General features: G+C 49.9%; 1 protein-coding gene across 1 annotated transcript; it reads right to left on the bottom strand.

Annotated features, from left to right (window-relative positions):
- Nucleotides 1-199: 199 nt before the first annotated feature.
- Nucleotides 200-17,833, bottom strand: mknk2b (MAPK interacting serine/threonine kinase 2b). The gene is made up of 14 exons (XM_062556324.1): nt 17,684-17,833; nt 16,489-16,700; nt 16,207-16,297; nt 15,912-16,013; nt 15,269-15,366; nt 12,920-12,999; nt 12,707-12,780; nt 12,452-12,556; nt 11,906-11,961; nt 11,685-11,780; nt 5,796-5,990; nt 4,324-4,488; nt 4,013-4,050; nt 200-3,823 (listed from the first exon to the last, which is right to left on the bottom strand). The coding sequence occupies exons 2-14, from the start codon at nt 16,537-16,539 to the stop codon at nt 3,532-3,534; spliced, it is 1,443 nt and encodes a 480-aa protein (XP_062412308.1). The 5' UTR covers nt 16,540-16,700; nt 17,684-17,833; the 3' UTR covers nt 200-3,531.
- Between the last annotated feature and the right edge of the window lie 448 nt (nt 17,834-18,281).

Below are 18,281 nucleotides of genomic sequence, written 5' to 3'. Positions count from 1 at the left end.
ACACCTAAAGGTAACCTTCAGTAAGAGATAGCTGGGAAATTTACCACTGGTGACGAATAGGTAACACGTGCTTGTCTGATTACCGGAAGACAGTGTAGTCAGATAAGGGTCAGGGCTTGGTCAATGGATAGATAAGTACTCGATCTACAGTTCATATGTTCATATGGGGTGAGAGAAAAAACAGCCAGAGAGACATTCACACTTTTTATTCTTGTTTTTTTTTATTTTTTAGAAAAACAATACAAAAATCTGCAACAACAGTCATAAATTTTGCTTCGCGTGAACTGCGGTCAGTCACATGGTACAGTAAAGTGCTTCAAATCAATGTTTCTGTTTCCCAAAGATGAACATTTCCAAAATAAAAAAAAAGAGGAAAAAATTCTTCCCATGAGGATTTGGGGGTAGGAAATGAGCAGTGCCAGAAACGGGAGCATCAATAACACTCAAGAGTAGCAGCCCGAAGGCTACAGAATCAGACACTTACAAAAAAAAAAAATCAAAACCAAGAATTCAGAACAGGTACATTAAAAAAAAAAAAAAAAAAAAGTTTTGATAAATTTGAGTTAAACTCAATTTAACAGTTGGGCTACTTTCATCTAGCTGGGAGGAGAACTCAACCAAAGCCTTGAAGTGTTGCCCAATACTGTAGTCAGAACATAAAATAAACATTGACAGCTTCTCCCATGTCTCCTGGTACAAGGCAGTCCACAACTAAACGCAATGGACAAAGGGTGGCATTTGGAAGACCTTTCACCCTTTATAAGTGTTTCTGAGGATGTTGAGCCAATTGCCACCGATTTCTTTGTGCACATTTGGAAACTCCTGATCCTATGAAGAATCCATATCGGTGGTTTAAATGATCATGGACAAAACATTGAAGGCAAAAAAAAAAAAAAGTAAAGACAGAATACTGAACTAAAGTGGTAGAAGTTACTTTCAAAACCAGAGATAGCCTTCTTCAGCTTATGAATGCTTTGATCAGATTATTTTTTAAGCAAGGAAGTTTCCCAAGCAAAAATTGGAGGAAACCGCTGCATATACATTTCAAGTAAGTCTTACTATAAGACATAAACACCCACAAAGATGCGACTGTAGAAAGGTTTTTTAAAAAAGGTTTACAATCAGTGTCCTGTTATCAGCGTTTCTATGCAGAGTACCAAACAGCAGGGTTGGCAATGCCCCCACATTCAGAAGAATCTGCTAATGCTTACGAGAAATTCCGTCACCGTGGTGATTTGAGCGTGCCACGCCCAGACCCACCAGAGGGGGAAGCGGAACTCGGGTCTCAAGACTTCTCAGAAGTGCAGACTTTGGCAATGGCAAAGATGTCCGACCGAAACAGGCAGACATCGCCAGTCGAGACCATTTAAAGACCAACAGGTGACAGGGGAGACCGCACCTCACCACTCACCAGATGGGATCATTGCCAACACTCGTCTTTAAACAAAGTAGAAGAATTACATGCTGCCTTCACAGGGCAATGCTCGTCGCTTAACTATACTCTCCTCTTGAAAACATTCTTTCCTTACATTACAACTGGGATCACTCCTGATCGCCATCTTGAACTTCCATCAATATTCAAGACCATTAACATTTAAAAAGAAAGAACAATAAAAGAAAGCTTAAAAAAGAATATCTGGCGTTGCACCTGAACATCTGGACAGCACCCACTTGTAGATAAAAGCTTAACATGAATGTAAAATCAGTGTGGCACAATGTGAATCTGACATGGAGTTGTCCCATCAACATAAGAGAAGTAAACCTTAAAAGGAACTTATACATATCCGTACAGCTACATTTTCTTGGAAGACTTTTTTTTTGTAGTTTTTGTTTTTTTTGTTGTTTGTTGTTGTTGGAATGCTTTCCCAGGTTTTAAATTATGTTTAAAACTATATTCCAAATTATTTCCTGGATGTGCCCCTTCTCTTTCAGTCATGGTAGATCCCCACTCTGACAGCATTGGTAATACCTGGGGGCTATTGTCACAGCTGCAGAGCTGTGTTGCCCAATGTGAAGGTAAATCATTGCTCTAAGTCACGTCCGGAACAATGTGCTTGTCTTAACCTTTGAACACTAGTTGTGAGGCTGACAGCAAACGTGTGCATGGCGCCACTCACGCTTGGCAGCTCTGACAGGCTCTCGGCTGCGTCATCCTCAGGCTTAAAGCTTAGGGGTTAACATGGGCCGTTTAAATGGCATAGCCTCAAAGCATAAGGGAACCTTCAATTCCATTAAACTCTTTACGTCTTTGCTCAAAGAGGCAGAGACAGAATACCAATTCCAAGCATGGCCTGAAAGCTCACTCCGCCTAAACAGACCGCTCGGTGGAGTTCATTAAGGGTCCCAGCAGACACCTTATTAGCAGTGCTAAGGACACGACTGCAATTCTCTATCATTTTGGAGGGGAGAGCTCACAGTAGTTATTATTATTATCGTTATTACTACTATTCCACTAGAACCAGTTTCCTCAGGGACTTACACTAATGCGTCTTTAAATTATACTAGAGACTCTAGTGCAAAATAATGGGCTTTATTTTCTTCTGCCAGCCTGGATGTGTGTGAGGGGGTCAGGTCAGGTCAGGTGTGTGTGTCTCTCTGATCTTCCGTCCGATGCTGGACACCGGGGACGTTGCGCGTGCGTGCGCACGCGCGCGAGACAGAGCGCTGTGTGCCGTGAGACGGGGGGCCGTGCGTGGCGGCCGAACAGCAGGAATACATTCCACATAAACTCAACTGACCAGCATGGCCAAAGGGAATGAAAACAAAAATAAAAAAATATCTTAAAAAAAAGATGGAAAAAAAAAAAGAATAAATTCACAGTGGATTTTTTTGTTTCTATGGAAGCAGCAACGGGGTGTGTATGTGTGCGCACGCGTTGTGTAGACGGGGAGGGGGCCTTTGGTGTGTGAGCTTGCTTCCAATACTCTGCCATAGACTGGACAAATCAAAGGCTACTTGGGCACTCCGTGCGAGTACGATCTAGGGGGGGGCGGGGGGGGCCCTGATCCCTACACCTCTGGACACTCCTGGACACGCCGGGCTGCTGTGCTTTTCAAAGTGCTATGGAAGCAGAGGGCAGCTGGGGAGTGGCATGTGTGTATGGGTATGCAGGTCATGGGTGTGTGTGTGTTGTTTGGGTATGCAGGTATTGGATGTATGTAAGTGTAAGGGATGTATGGGTGTGCATGGGTGTGTGAGTATGTATGTAAGTAAGTGTGTATAAGTATGCATGTAGTGTGTGTGTGCACGTGTTTATGTGTGTGTGTGGAAGCTCAGGGTCCAGGACTGCAGAGGTGTGTGGACCAGGCAGGGCTGTGGGTCAGGCGGCTCTGAAGCCATAGGGGTCGGGGGTCAGGGCTGGGGCCGGGGCAGGGGAGAGGGGGCAGTTGGGGTGGGGTGGGGTGGGGTGGGGTGGGGGTAGTTTCAGGCACAGTCTCCCATGATGACGAGGGGGGCGAGCAGCTGGCGCAGTAGGGGCAGTTGGGGCAGGTTGGGGCAGTTGGGGCAGGTTGGGGTGGGGTGGGGGTAGTTTCAGGCACAGTCTCCCATGATGACGAGGGGGGCGAGCAGCTGGCGCAGCTCGTTGGCGGAGACGGGCGCCCCCTTCAGCAGGCTGCCCCTCTGACGTCGCCGCGCCGCCAGCTTGGACTCGGAGGGCGGAGACAGGCGCATGGAGGCGGAGCCAACGCCCACCGTCACCACCAGGGGGCGCCGAGCCCCCTCCTGCTCCTGCTGCTCCTCCAGCACCTCCTGCTCCGCCAGCTGCCGGTTCATGGCTACCGCCTTCCCAGCAAAGAAGGTCAGGTCCCTAGCACTGCTGTTCCTGCTCGGAAGGAGAGAGGGAGGGATAGGGAGGGAGGGAGGGAGGGATAGAGAGGGGGGGGAGAGGGAGAGATAAAGTTTGTATGAGTCAAGGGATGTCACGTTTCTCTTATCAATAGATTAGAGAAGCCGAGGCTGATTATGGGCTGAGAAATGTAGGCAAAGGTAAACAGTGGAGTAAAGGCCTTACCTCTGAAGTAGAATGGCGGAGAGGGTGTCGATAGCACCCTATAGGAGGAGAGAGAGAGAGATGCAGGTGTTAGATTCCCAGCATGCTGATAACACTGCTGACCTACTGTAAAATGCACGTGTGCGTGTGTGTGAATGACTATGCATACAACAGTGTGTTTAAGAGTGTGTGTGCGTGTGTGTGTGTGTGTGGGCGTTGTACGAGTATGAATGTGTGCGTGTGTGTGTGTGTGTGTGCGTGTGCGTGTGTGTGTGCGCGTGTGTGTGTGTGTGTGTGTGTGTGTGTGTGTGTGTGTGTGTGTACGTACTCACCCCCTGCAGCCATGGGTGGCGGAGAACCTGAGCAGCGCTGAGACGGAGCTTGGCGTCCCGGACCAGCAGTTTGGAGATGAGGTCTTTGGCACTTGAAGAAATGTGGGCCCATTCCTTCTCAGGGAACTCGTACTTCCCCTCCTGAATGCTTTCAAACAAAGTGTTCTGGACACGACAAAAGAACAAAAAGATTACACCGTTAGTCTCCAGCGCCTTCTGTTTATAGACACTCCAGCCACAGCCGCATCATTCCACAAGCTACACTGTATGAGCGGACCTGAAGACCTGCTCCAACTCCCCACAGGTTCTCAACATCTCAACAGGTCTTCATACACCTTCTTTAGTATCGTGTAGCAGCATTGCCTATTCTACTACAGTGACTCTGCCAAGAGTTCCATTTTAATGGCGTAGGCAAGGCCCTTCAAATGAGGTCTGTTAAGCCTTAAGGCCAACGGTTTAGCTGTGCTGTCTGAGAGCCTCGTCAGAGCCTGTCCCTGCGCTCATCTGCAAGTATAAACAGCTCCTGTTCCTGCTCTGTGGGGCAGCCGGCGTGGCTAAACGCTGACCTCCAGAGCCCCACTAATGCAGCAGACGAGCGGCTCCAGCACTAGCACTACCAGCACCACACATGGCCACGCTGGAGGGGCACGCCCAAGGCTGCGTGTGTGTGTGTGTGTGTGTGTGTGTGTGTGTGTGTGTGTGTGTGTGTGTGTGTGTGTGTGTGTGTGTGTGTGTGTGTGTCCTCCAGAGCCCCACTAATGCAGCAGACGAGCTCCACCACCACCACCAGCAGCAGCACCACACATGGCCTCGCTGGAGGGGCACGCCCAAGGCTGCGTGTGTGTGTGTGTGTGTGTGTGTGTGTGTGTGTGTGTGTGTGTGTGTGTGTGTTACACAACGGCCTCCTGAAAAGGGGAACGGGGAAAACACCAGCATCCTCCCTACGGGCTCAAGGCTGTACTGACAGGAACACTGCATGCTTTTACTATGACTACGGTGGACCCAAAATAAAGATGCCCACAACATGTTGTCATTGCTAGGAGGCCCTAGACACAGCTCGAAGCCGCAATTACAGACTGAACTGTGTCAAGGCAGCAACATGATCGTATGAAAATGATTATATGTAGTGAGTTGTGCTGCTGTTGTGCAAACACGGCTGCTTTAGAAGGACAAACACAGATTGGGGAAATCGCATTAACCACAAAGAAATCAGATAATGGTGTTGACATAACTTTTACATGTTTTCAGTCTAATCCCTGCTGCAGATAGGAGCAGAGAGCTGGTATGCATGCCATGTTTGTTCACTTTTTCACTGTTTCACTGCGTAGCGAGGAGCATTATTTGCACACATGCTTCAGGGACTGGAGGGAACTATGCATTTTCTCACGTTCCCATTTCTACAATGAGAGTGAGCTCCATGTATATGTGTGTGTGTGTGTGTGTGGGCCCCCGGGTTGGCGTTGTGGGCTCACCTGGCAGGCGTGGCACGGTTCGCCCATCTCCCAGCCACAGTCGCTGCCGCAGTGGCCCACGAAGGGCGGGTAGCCGCTCAGCATGATGTAGAGGATGACCCCCAGGCTCCAGAGGTCACAGCGCTTGTCGTAGATGGTGGCCTCCTCGCTAAACGCCTCCACCACCTCAGGAGCCATGTACTCTGCAGAGCCGCACTGGAGAGAGGGAGAGAGGGAGGGAGGGAGAGAGCGAGGGATGAGTTATTTCCTTCAGTACCTGAGACGATTTGCAAAGACAGCAGTACATGGAGTCCCATCACGGGTCGTGAACAGAGAGCTGTAGGAAATGGTGCAGACTACAGAGGAAATGCTGAGCTGTACTGAGCTGTTCTGTGTGTGTGTGTGTGTGTGTGTTGTCTACTTAAGTCCCGTCTAATTCTTCTCCCTGACCGCATTCCTGCTCTCAGCTGACTCCTCGTGGCCCGGGCCGAGAGCAGAGAGCAGTGTGTGTGTCACATGGTAGCCAGCAGGGCCAGGTCCACACACACACATACACACACACACAGGGGCCAGAGCAGATTAGCCACCATTAACACACTGCTATTCATTTGCAGGATATACATGCACACCACAGACTCAGTTACACACAACATGTCCACCACACACACACACACACATACACACACGACTACTCACTTATACACACACAAACTTTTTGCAGTCAAGCCCCTTAAACTCGTTTAACACACACACACACACACAGGACGGAGTGCTTTAACGGGCTGGTATGCTAACGAGGCGGGAGCAGCAGCGGGCGGAGGCGTCGGCGGAACAGAACGGAACAGAACAGAACAGACGTAACAGACGTAACAGACGTAACCGCGGCAGCAGATGGGGCCCTTGAGCCCAGACCGGGGACGGGGACGGGGACGGGGACGAGGACGGCCCGGTGAATCATGGAAATTTTTCAGCACTCAGCTGAACGAGCAGGCTGAACAGCCCAGATGAGGAGGGGAGGGGAGGGGCGCTATGTGAGAGTGTGTGTGAGTGTGTGTGTGTGTGTGTGGACGACCAGCCCGCCTGCCCGCCGGCCCTCCTGCGCCAGGACAGACTGAAATTAGGCCAAGCGCCCGCTCGCTCGCCCGCCCGCCCGCCCGCTCCCTCTCTGCAGGACAAGAGGATTGGCCGCTCCAGGAAAAGCCCTGCTCTGCAAAAAGCTGGGACACGCAGCACCGTTACATAACTTCCTCAGCGCCATGAATGAGGGAAAAAAAGAAGAAATAAATAAATAAATAAAACGCTAATACACGCACACACACACACACACAAAACAACTACTAATGACTTCTTAAATACGAACTGCAGAGGGGAGGGGGGGGGGGGGTAAAAACTAAGTTGTGCTGAGATGCAGGTCGGCAGTTCATGGGGCCAGGAGGGAGGGAGGGGAGTGGAGGCGTTTCATAAGCGAGTGGGCACAGAGGGCGGCACAGCGGAACTGCGCAGCGCAGCGGAGAGTGTGTGTGTGTGTGCTGCGCGCCACCCTCCCCTCCCCTGCCCTCTGCTGTTCTCCGCTCCGCTCCTCTCAAACATGCCCTGAGTGCAGCCAAGAGTTTAGCAATGCCCGCTGGAGCCCAGCTCATTCCACTGATGCCTCCTCTCTGGGCTTTGCAACTGGCTTGGCACTGGTGCCGAGACTAAATGTTTCTGTTTAGATTTGGCAGGAAAAACAGCAACAAACCTAACAATAGCAAGGACAGAAAAATAATGAAATACCAAAAAAAAAAACCTGGAATGTTGGCGACTGCAACAAATCCTTGCAGTCATCATGGTGCTCCCGTCAGATTAAAAGGTCTCCCTCCGTCTGACTGAGTTGGGGTTCCAACTAGTCCATGTTGTTGTTTATTTGCGTAAGAGGAGCCCATCTGTGTGTGACGAGGGCAGGATGGGGGCGTTTGTGACGAGGGCAGGATGGGGGTGTGTGTGACGAGGGCAGGATGGGGGTGTGTGTGGCGAGGGCAGGATGGGGGCGTTTGTGACGAGGGCAGGATGGGGGTGTGTGTGACGAGGGCAGGATGGGGGTGTGTGTGGCGAGGGCAGGATGGGGGCGTTTGTGACGAGGGCAGGATGGGGGTGTGTGTGACGAGGGCAGGATGGGGGTGTGTGTGGCGAGCGAGCGAGCTGCTTTTGTTCTCTCCGAGCCAGCTGTCCCTCCTGCTTGGCCCCGCCCTGCCGCTGCCGAGGAGACGGCGCCCTTATGTAATGCGCCCCCCCCCCCCCCCGCCCCCCCGCCCTCCTCACAGTGCAGGAATCCGGCCCCCAGACAAAGAAACCCACTGTTGCTCAGCTGCATGGCCCACCATCCCCCCACTCTCACACACACACTCACTCATACACACAGGCGCTGAGCTAGAGCTGCCCTTGCCTCTAGCAAAAATACCCCCCCCCCCCTTCACTCCACTTCACTCCACTCTCCCCCCAGACAGCAGATTCAGGTCATGACATCCAGGCACAGAACATCCACAAGACATGAAAACAAAAACAGAGGAGGAGGCCAAACAGCGCCAGCTCACAAGGGGCACGCTCAAGTACTCGAGGGCCTTTAAAGTGCAGCCAGCGCACGTACAGTAACGCTCCCGGCCCACGGCACCACTGGCCCAGATCTGGCCCCGATCTGGCTCAGGTGCGGTCCACACACACACACACACAAACACACAAACACACACTTTCCAGTCTCTGCTGCCAGCAAGCTCCCGTTTCACAGCCATCAACACAACATTAAATCATCAGCCGACAGCTAAAAGCCCCAGGCACGCCCTCTTCAGTCAGACCGAGTGAATGAGAGTGTGTGTGTGGGTGTGTGTGTACGTAAAGTTATAGGAATATAATCAGGTTAGCTAAGTCAGTGTCCTCTGGTAAGTCCCACCACAAAATACCGGTTTATAAAAAAGCCACTCCTTTTTTTAATTTTTTTTTTTTTAAGTTTGATCGTGTCTTGTATTGATTTTATGACACATCGACTTATTTGTTTTCTTTAAACCTGTATGGCCTTATGACTTTATATTACTACTTTACACATGTAACAGTTTTATTACATTTTATTATTACGCTTCGCTGCCTTAATATAACTCTTACTTAGTAACTTGGTTTTTGAAAAGTGCTATAAAAAGAAAGTTTATCATCATCATCCATAAATGCACTTGTGTGTGCGCCTGTGTGTGTGTGTGTAAGGTGTGTTGGTAAGGTGTGTGTGTCGGGGGTCGGTGCCAAGTCATATGAGGTGGCAGGCAGGCGGGCAGCAGGCAGCAGACTGTTGCTGTAAAGGAGCGCTGCTGTTGCATCAGTCTGCTGGATCTGACGCAGAGCTGCTTCAGCTGCTGATTAGCCGCCCAAGGACAGGCAAGGCACACAGATGCAGCCGGACGCGCCACCACACACACACACACACACACACTGAAAAGAACGTCTGGGGCTTTCCAGGCTGCCCGCATAGCAACGGCACAGCGACGACACAGCAACGCAGTGCAACCACATGCCACAGAGAGAGAGAGAGAGAAAGAGTGGGAGAGAGAGCGAGCGAGAGAGAGTGGGAGAGAAAGAGTGAGAGAGAGAGAGAGAGAGAGAGAGAGAGAGAGGAAACTGCTGTTGAGAGTGTCTCCCCAGGGCAGAATGTTCTCTTTCTTTCTCTCTGACACACACACACACACACACACACACACAGGAAACCACATGTGTGTTTCTGAGAAGCAGGGGTGGTTCAGTGGAACGCAAGCCCTCACCTGCCCTGCACAAGCACACTTGCACAGACAAAAACACACACACGGCCTTATTTCCACTGAAAGGCTCCGCTCGACCCCAACACACACACACACACACACAACCTGGGCTTCAGTTCAGCTCAGAGGAGGCTGAGGGGCATATAGGGAGGGGGCCGGGGCAGAAAGAAAGAAAGAGGGAAAAAAACAGAGAAAAAGTATCTGATAAGATTATCCCTGGACAGGAGCCCAAGAACAACAAGCAGAGCGCATGAGCGCATGAGCGGGGAGCTGTGCCCTCCCCCTCCCCCTCCCTCCAGCCCGGCCAATCACAGAGCAGTTGCTAGGTGCAGGAGGGGAGGAGCTGCTGGTTGCAACACCGAGAGCCTCCTGGGCCGTCTGCCAGCTAGTGCCTTTGTTTTGACTCCTCTCATACAATACTGGGGGCCCGCAGATGGACAGAACAGAGAAGAGGGGGAAAGAACAGAGGAAAGGGGGAAAGATAGAATCAAATGGAGAGAGAGAGAGAGAGAGAGAGAGAGAGAGAGAGGGGGAGAGAGAAGAGTGAAGAGCTGTGGCTCTTCCGTTAAGATCTATTTTCTGCTTCTGTGTTGTTTTCAAACTGCAGTAAGTCAGGAAGACGCCCTGAGGTCAGAGCTGAGAGCCGAGAGGGGAAACCTGCCGTTCCAGCGCCGCTGTTTTTCTGCTGCTGCACTTCCTGGTAGGCGCTTGTTTGGCACGCACAGGAGGTTGAGCAAGCCTGGCCCATACACCCCTCTGCTCCACAGCACTTCTGCACAACAACAAATCACTACATCTCCCAGGAAACTTTATGTCCCTCTCACACACATACACACACACACACACACACACAGCGAGCGAGCTGAGAGGTGGGGGAGGGCAGCTCGGAGCATGAATGGAACGCTTCAGGCCAGTCACATCCAGCTCATCCACCTCACATGACACACACACACAGCGAGCGAGCTGATAACACACAGAACCATGCGGAGCCTCACAACTTAATGCCTGGGGGTACTGTCTGCCCACACACACACACACACACACACACACACGCTCTCTCCTTCAGGACTGACACAAGCGAGACTCATTACCCCTTTACCATTCTGTCCACAAATAGCCCCCCCATCTCCCATCTTTCCTAGGAAGAGAGGAGAGGAGAGGAGAGGAGAGGAAGAGTGGAGTGGAGCGATTCAGAGCTCGAGTTACTCCCACAACATAGCTTCCTAAGCTCTCCCCTCTGCATTCTTCCATCCATCCATCCAGTCATCCATCTATCCATTCCTGCCCTCCTCCTGCCTCGCTCTCTATCCATCTATCCATTCCTGCCCTCCTCCTGCCTCCCTCTCTATCCCTCGCCACCTGTTCCCTTCCATCACACGCTACCACAGAGCCACATGGCCATCATTCACACACACACACACACACACACACACATCAACAAACCCCAGCATGCACACCCAGACCGAGTGCGATCTACATTTAGCTTTGCCTTTGACTGTTAGAGGCAGTGGGTTCAGGGTGGGGCCGCCCCCTCTCCCCTTATGGCACGGGAAGTCAGTCCAGATGATTGACAGCGATACCACACACACACACACACACACACAACTGGATCCACGTGCTGAGGCCATATCGAGTCAACAAGGCCGAGGAGAGAGTGGGAGAGGAGAGCCACCCTTGAGAATGCTGTTATCAGAGGCTGAGCCGTATCTCAAAGCCCTCAGCCATAACATTTCAAAGTCCTTGGCCACCACCATTCCAGACTTCCCACCAATGGGGAGGCCCGGTCTATGTAGCACCACTGCGGCCGGCCAATGGCGTGGCGGCGAGCTGCATCCCGATAAGCAGGGTTGGGCAGTTTTACAACACCTCCCCGGCAGCGTGAGCAAGGTGAGTCATCTAACCGCGCGTAACCTCACAGGCCAGCCGCTGCTCCAGCCACACAGGCCAACCTGTTTACTCAGACCCCACAATCGACTCCCACAATATCCCCCCACTTCTATATATACTCTCCAGGTCAACTTACAATTAGCACAAGGGTAACCTGGAAAAAGTCCCCAACATTGACACACACTGTCTCACACACACATAGACACAGACAGACACAGAAGCGGAGTGTAAAGCCGGGCGAGGTGCTCACCGGGGTCAGCAGCTCGGGGGTGGAGATGGGGGAGCTGTCGCTGTTGAGCTTGATGCCGCTACCAAGGTCAAAGTCACAGATTTTAACAGGGGAGATCTGCAGGAGAAACACAAGTTACATTAGCTCAGGTTTACGGGACTGGGCTTACTGGACTGGTTTAAACTGGCTAGTGCTTTAGAAGCGCAGCGTAGAGAGGTGGTTTTGCTGGGTCCAGGACTTACCCGATCTTCATGTTCACAGAGGATATTTTCAGGCTTCAGGTCTCTATGGGCCATTCCTGGGGGGGGAAAAAAAGATAAATACAGTCATTTCCACTCTTCTCCACTTCAGAGGTTTCATGTGTGTAAAAGTGTGCGTGTGTGTGTGTGTGTGTGTGTGTGTGTGTGTGTGTGTGTGTGTGTGTGTGAGTGTCCTAAGATTGGGTCACTTGTCCAGCGGTGAGTGTGACCCTTCACCCCGCTATCACACGTGTGGGCACGTGAGCTGTTTTTAGCCTGACCGCTATTCCTACCCAGAAAGGCAGAGCCCAGCCCCTCACCCTGGCAACCACGGGCTCCACAGATCAGCTTTCACACTGTAACCCCCCCCCCCCCCCCCCCCCCAGAATGCACACACACACACACACACACACGCCCGCCACACAACTGGACTCTAATAGACTCAGAGGCATTTATCTTTCCAGTAATGAGTTGACCGACTGACTAACACACACACACACACACACACACACACACACACACACACACAAGTGCTAAGTAGTAACTTGCCTTTGTTATGGAGGAAGTCCAGAGCACTGGCAATGTCCTGCACCACAATGCTGGCCTCCTGCTCGCTGAAGTGCCGCCGCTTATGGATATGGGCCAGCACAGAACCTGAGAGAGACCGAGAGAGACCGAGAGAGACCGAGAGAGAGAGAGAGAGAGAGATGCGTTTATGGGTCAACCAATCTGCCTTCATATTCACAGCCACCCGCGGGAGCCCACGGTCGGGTCACAGGTCACAGGTCATGGTGGTTCACCTACCTCCTCTCAGCTTCTCAAACACCAGGTAGAACTTCTCCTCCTCCTCAAAGAACTCCACCAGCTCCAGGATGTTTCTAAGGGGGCACGACACAGGAAGTCAAGTTGGGCTACATACACACTCTCTCCAGAGCATTCAAAGGACTTGTGCCGGGCTACACTGTTTGGAGTAGCGTGTGTGAGAGTGTGTGTGTGTGTGAGAGTGTGTGTTTTTACCTGTGTCCCTGACACTGGTAGAGCATCTCAACTTCCCGGAACACTCTGCTGCGGCTATGTCCAGGTCTTTTCTCAATTATCTGCATTTCAGAAAACACAAGAGAACACACTATATTTAATGTCATATTTCATAACACACAGACAACAACACACTATATTTAAGGTCATCCCTCATAACCGGCTGAATCCCTATAAATCCACACGGCAAGACTTCTCTAAACACGAGGAGGAAAGTTTACGCCACAGGCTCCAACTGCTCGCATTCCTGCGCCAGGTTCTCAAGTCTCTCCCCCACTTCAACCAGCGCCACCCTGCCCTACTTCACCCGTCGGGCGTCTTGCGCTGCCGCGCAGTCAACAACACCGTGTTGTTTTTCCGTCTCGTCGTAACCTATATGTTAGCCCAGGGCCATTGAGACACTATGGAACTGGAGAGGGGAGGGAGATAGTGAGCGAGCAAGTTGGAGCAGTTCACTTGAACTTCCCCACAGATGAACTATATATAGGGACACTGGGCCCCACTGCGGGGTGTGGGAGCAGGACAAAGAGAGGAGAGAGGGGGGAGAAGAGAGAGAGAGAGAGAGAGAGCGAGAGAGAGAGGAGAAGAGAGAGAGCGAGAGTCAATGACTGCGCATTCCCAAACCGCCCGAGCTCAATCTAAACAGCAACTTCAGCAGTTTTCTGTTGAGCCCGTTCAGAGCCGCAGATTCACGCTCAAACCACAGGCGGGGGAGAACACTTTCAAAAAGTTTTTATTTATTTATTATCGTTCCTTTGAAAGCCGCTCAAAAGCCTTCAAACTCTCACTTTGGGCAAAGAGTGTGAAGACAGACAGCAGGGCCGTAAGCTTGTTCTAGTGGGGGGTGGAGAGACACGTCTCCTCTCATTCTAGTGGGGGGTGGAGAGGCACGTCTGATCTCTGTGGCCGAGCTGTAAAGCCCAGATCCGGGGGCGGCGAGGGCCTGCAGTGGGCGCTAGGGATGGGAGGGAAAGGGGGGGCTCATATCAAATGGTGGCTTGTAAACACCAGGACCTGGCACAGAGCACGTCTGCCCTGTCGGCTCCACAGCCTTTTGTTTGCCACCCACCCCATCCCATCACCCAAATCCCCAGCGGACAGGCCAGGGGGGAGGGAGGGGGGGGGGGGGTTGCCCCCGAGACATCTGGTGGGACTCGTCTGAGCTCTGCTCTGGCCTGAGCTGGCCTCATGTCTGCGACCCCCACTCCTATCCGCTGCTCTCCGCCACCTCCCCCACCACTTCAACAAGTTTCTCAGCTCAGCATGTCTGCCTTCGCCTCCACTTACTTAGGCAACTTAGTCCTTACTTAGACTAAATGAGTAGCAGATAAAAACAAATACTTTTTTCTATTTTTTCTGTTCTACTACTTTGATTACCAATCAGATATTTTTTTTTTTTTTTAAATGAAAAACGAAAAAAAAAAACCCTCTACAAAAGCACAGGAATTTGCAGAGCTAGTTATTTCCTGTGTTGCAACATACAGCTATGTCGAGCAATCAAAACATTCGGTTTCACAAGAGACAGAAAAACTGCTCCTCGGGAGTGCTCAAACAGGTTGAGAGGAGAGACGCCCAGAGCCTCAAACGCCCCTGGACAGGAGAGAAAGGGAAGGCAAGCCCTCGGGTCACGACCCAGACCCACTTCTCCCCCTCCGTTTGGCCACAGTTCTGTTTTTGCATAGCTGCCTGAACACAATGTTCCCGCCACTGTGGTCCCTGCTGACCAATGAGAGCAGGAGTGGAAGGGAATGTTTCCGCCCCACAGATCTGATTGGCCGGTGCACAGCACAGCACTAACAAAACAATGAAAGGAAGTTTCTGTGCTGAGCCAGCGCTGTGGGGCCTCTTGCTTTCACGCCAGAAAAACACAGCCCTGCATAAACAGCACTCGCTACCCCAACAGAGGGCCTGGGGCCTCGCCACACACACACACACACACACACACACACACGGAAGTGGTTCAACACACATAACACACACAAACACAAAATCAGTCTGCCCTAAATCACAGGCAAATATTAATAATGCCCTCCCTAGGTGTGTTGCCAGTTGCAAATGCAACACCTCTGTATAAAGTCACACAGCCTGACACATGAGTCAGTGAGCTGACACAAGCCAACTTAACAGGAACTTGTCAAGAATGACAGTTTCTTATTCTTAGACTGTTGGCAGGCCCACTTCTGTTATTTTCATGTCAACATTGCACATCTTACTAACCGAAGAACATCCCTCAAATACAAAATGTCTGTATTGCCCGTCTTTCCTGAACACTTATTCATCAACAGACTACATACTGTAAGTATGCAAGTATGACAATAGTTCAAATCTTACCTTGACAGCATATTCCTTGTTGGTAATTTGGCTGATGCAGGTCTGGACTCGGGCATATGCACCTTCTCCTAGGATCTCCTCCTGGAGTCTGTACACATCTGAAGATAAACAAAATATAGAAATCTTCAATCAATGTCCTCCTCCACAGTTGATATATTGGCCCTCTTCTCGTCTAGCATGCGTAGGCGTAGCCTAGAATCCAGCACCACCCCCCCCCCCACACACACACACACACACACACACTTCTGGCCAGTTGTGAAACCTGAGAGGACCTAGCACCTCCACTTCACACACAGGTATGAAAATCACTTCTACTACAACTAGGGTCAGCAAATGTCAGAAAACTGCGCAGGTTAGCAATACCATCCCGATTGCCTCAACATTGCAACACTCACACGTGAGCTCGGTTGGGACTTTCCTAAAGAATCCAAGTGACCTCCTGCAACACCAAATATGTACATCTTGGTGTTGCAGTGCCATCTTTATGACTCACAAAAGTAAAGTGGGACTCTGACTGCAACGAACGACCAGTATACACTCCAAAGAGTCATAAGGATAAATGAATGTAGGCTATGCAATGATGTCCTATGCAAAGTCACACACACTAGTAGCGAGTCATGTGTCATGTCACATCTGCACTCACCCTCAAATCGTCCAGAGAAGCTATCAGTTGCCCGGCACCTCTTTTTCTTCTTATTCCTCTTCTTGGCATCTGGTATATCAATTGGCTGGCTGGATGGCATGTCTACAATTTCAAAAGGAGGAGAATGCTTATTTATGGACGATGTCGTCTCAGGCCTGAGCTATATGCATACGACAGGAAATAAACCTCAGACAGCCTGGCACTGCATAAGGCAGACCTGCCATAGAAACGCCTGAATTTCACCCTCCAAATGTGTGTTTACATCAAATCTGTAAAACAAATTGTCTAAGCTTACCACGCCGGGCAGAGCAGTCAAAATTGAAGGTCGAATCAAGGAGATGGGATCCTGTTTTGGAGAACTCATCGGATTCAAAGGGGTTTTGGCCCTAAGGAACAGACATCATAGTATTGTTATTAATGAACTCAAACGCCACAAGGCAACTAGTGGCTGAGAAGGCACACTGTTGCTACGTGATCGTACCACAATTTAGTGTACTTATTAACCATGCTCGATTACTGTTCACCCAACAACAGTTCCCAGGTCAGGAGAGAAAACGAATAGAATCCTTAACATTACCTTGAATGACCGATGGAATCCAGTTACTTCTGTGATCTTGTTTTGGACCATTTTGTCCTGGATTTAGGGGCGATACGCTTCGGGTCTGTTGCGGTGAAAGCGGTGGTCGAGATGTATGGCAATTTGCAGTTAATTCCAAAACAGTGGCCTGTTTCAGAATCAATGCAGATTACGGCGGTAGGTGGATGACTGTGGTGTTTTGAACGGGAACCCTGTTCAAACATAAGGAAAAGTTCGTTTAGTCTAAGGCTTAGAGACTAAGCTACTCATCTGTTGGCTAACGTTAGCTGACTGACAATACAGGCCAAAAACTTAATGACAAGTTTCGGTTTCAATCGAATTCTACCGTTTCTACGTATAATTTAAAGTTATTGGTCCACAAATCTGGATCAGAAATCCATAACGTTATGCTAAGAATGACATTCACCAACGTCATACAAACGTGCTCTCAAACGTTAACGCCGTTTATAACAGATCTGCATTAAACATTAACGGTGACGTTATTCATTTATGTTCCACCATGTCAAATTCCATAAGAAAACACTAACCGACTAAACCCAGACATTCTGGGTTAAAAACACATTCAATCTGGTACAAACTTCAACATGAATTACAGAATTATATCCATCCAACCACCATTGATAAACAAGCCCTTTGCTTAACTGTACACATTGTGATTCAATGGACTTGATGAGACTTTGCCAATGTTAAATGAAGGCCACAAACTGTTAGGACACTTTGCAAAGAGCCCGTGAGCATTCTCCATGCCTTTTCGGTAACCTAGCTAACGTTAGCTAACGTCAGCGTTCTGTCTGATATGAACTTGCAAACCAAGTCACCCGTACTACGACACAAGCTAGCCAACTAGCTACCGACAGATGGCCAACTGCTGATAACACTATCGCAACAAAAACGTTACAAATTAATCACATAAGTCCATAACAAATTATACGTAGCATCATACGTTGGTGACAAGTCCACAGAAGCTAGTATTGCTAACTTTGCTAGCTAGCAACCAGGCTAAATAACGTTAACCGTCACTGGCCAACCCAGAATGACTGTCGTTTTCAGACAATAAAAACACAACAACAGAGCACAAGACGTTAACAGGATACATTTTGGTATAGCTAAACACGATAGCCTTAAGTTAATATCTCCGATCTCCTTTGTCAATTTAACGTTTCCATTCACGTACCCCGTTATTTTCTTTAAGGCTCCAGTCTTGACGCCGTTGTTTGACCCTCTGCTTCAAAGCCGCAGATGTCGACCGTACAGTCCTGGTGGTGTTTTCGTGGGGAAGGTGCTTGTTTATGAGCCGCCCAGCTTTTTATAACCTCACGTACCTCTCCACCCCTCTCACTGGCTAATCCTGCCCCCTTTGGCTGTGAGCACGGCCCACCCCATCGCCTACGAGCACAACACTGCAATTCGAACAGACTGTTAGATCAGCTCGGAGGATGACGTAGGCAGACCAGCGAGATCTGTACACAAGACCGCATTGCTTTGTGCCTTTCAAGAAAGAAAAAAAGGGTTAGGCCTAGTTTTTCACTGCCAATTTCAAAGCCATTACATCAAACTTTAAAAAATCTGTACAGAAAACAACACAATTCAAAGTTCAAACATTTGTTTGCAAATTGCTATAGACATACAATTAACTAAAGCAAGGACATAATATGTAATGTAATATATATATACATAATACTATTAATATATAGTATCAGAAAAGTTAGTAGAAATATTCACTTATTTACCTAAAAGACACCCATTCCCCTAAATTCCCCTACCATTGTCAG

The sequence above is a fragment of the Sardina pilchardus genome, chromosome 15 (genome assembly GCF_963854185.1).
Source record: "Sardina pilchardus chromosome 15, fSarPil1.1, whole genome shotgun sequence".
Lineage (NCBI taxonomy): Eukaryota > Metazoa > Chordata > Actinopteri > Clupeiformes > Clupeidae > Sardina > Sardina pilchardus.
Note: the sequence above shows the minus strand (reverse complement) of the source record. Positions and strands in the feature narration are given on the sequence as shown.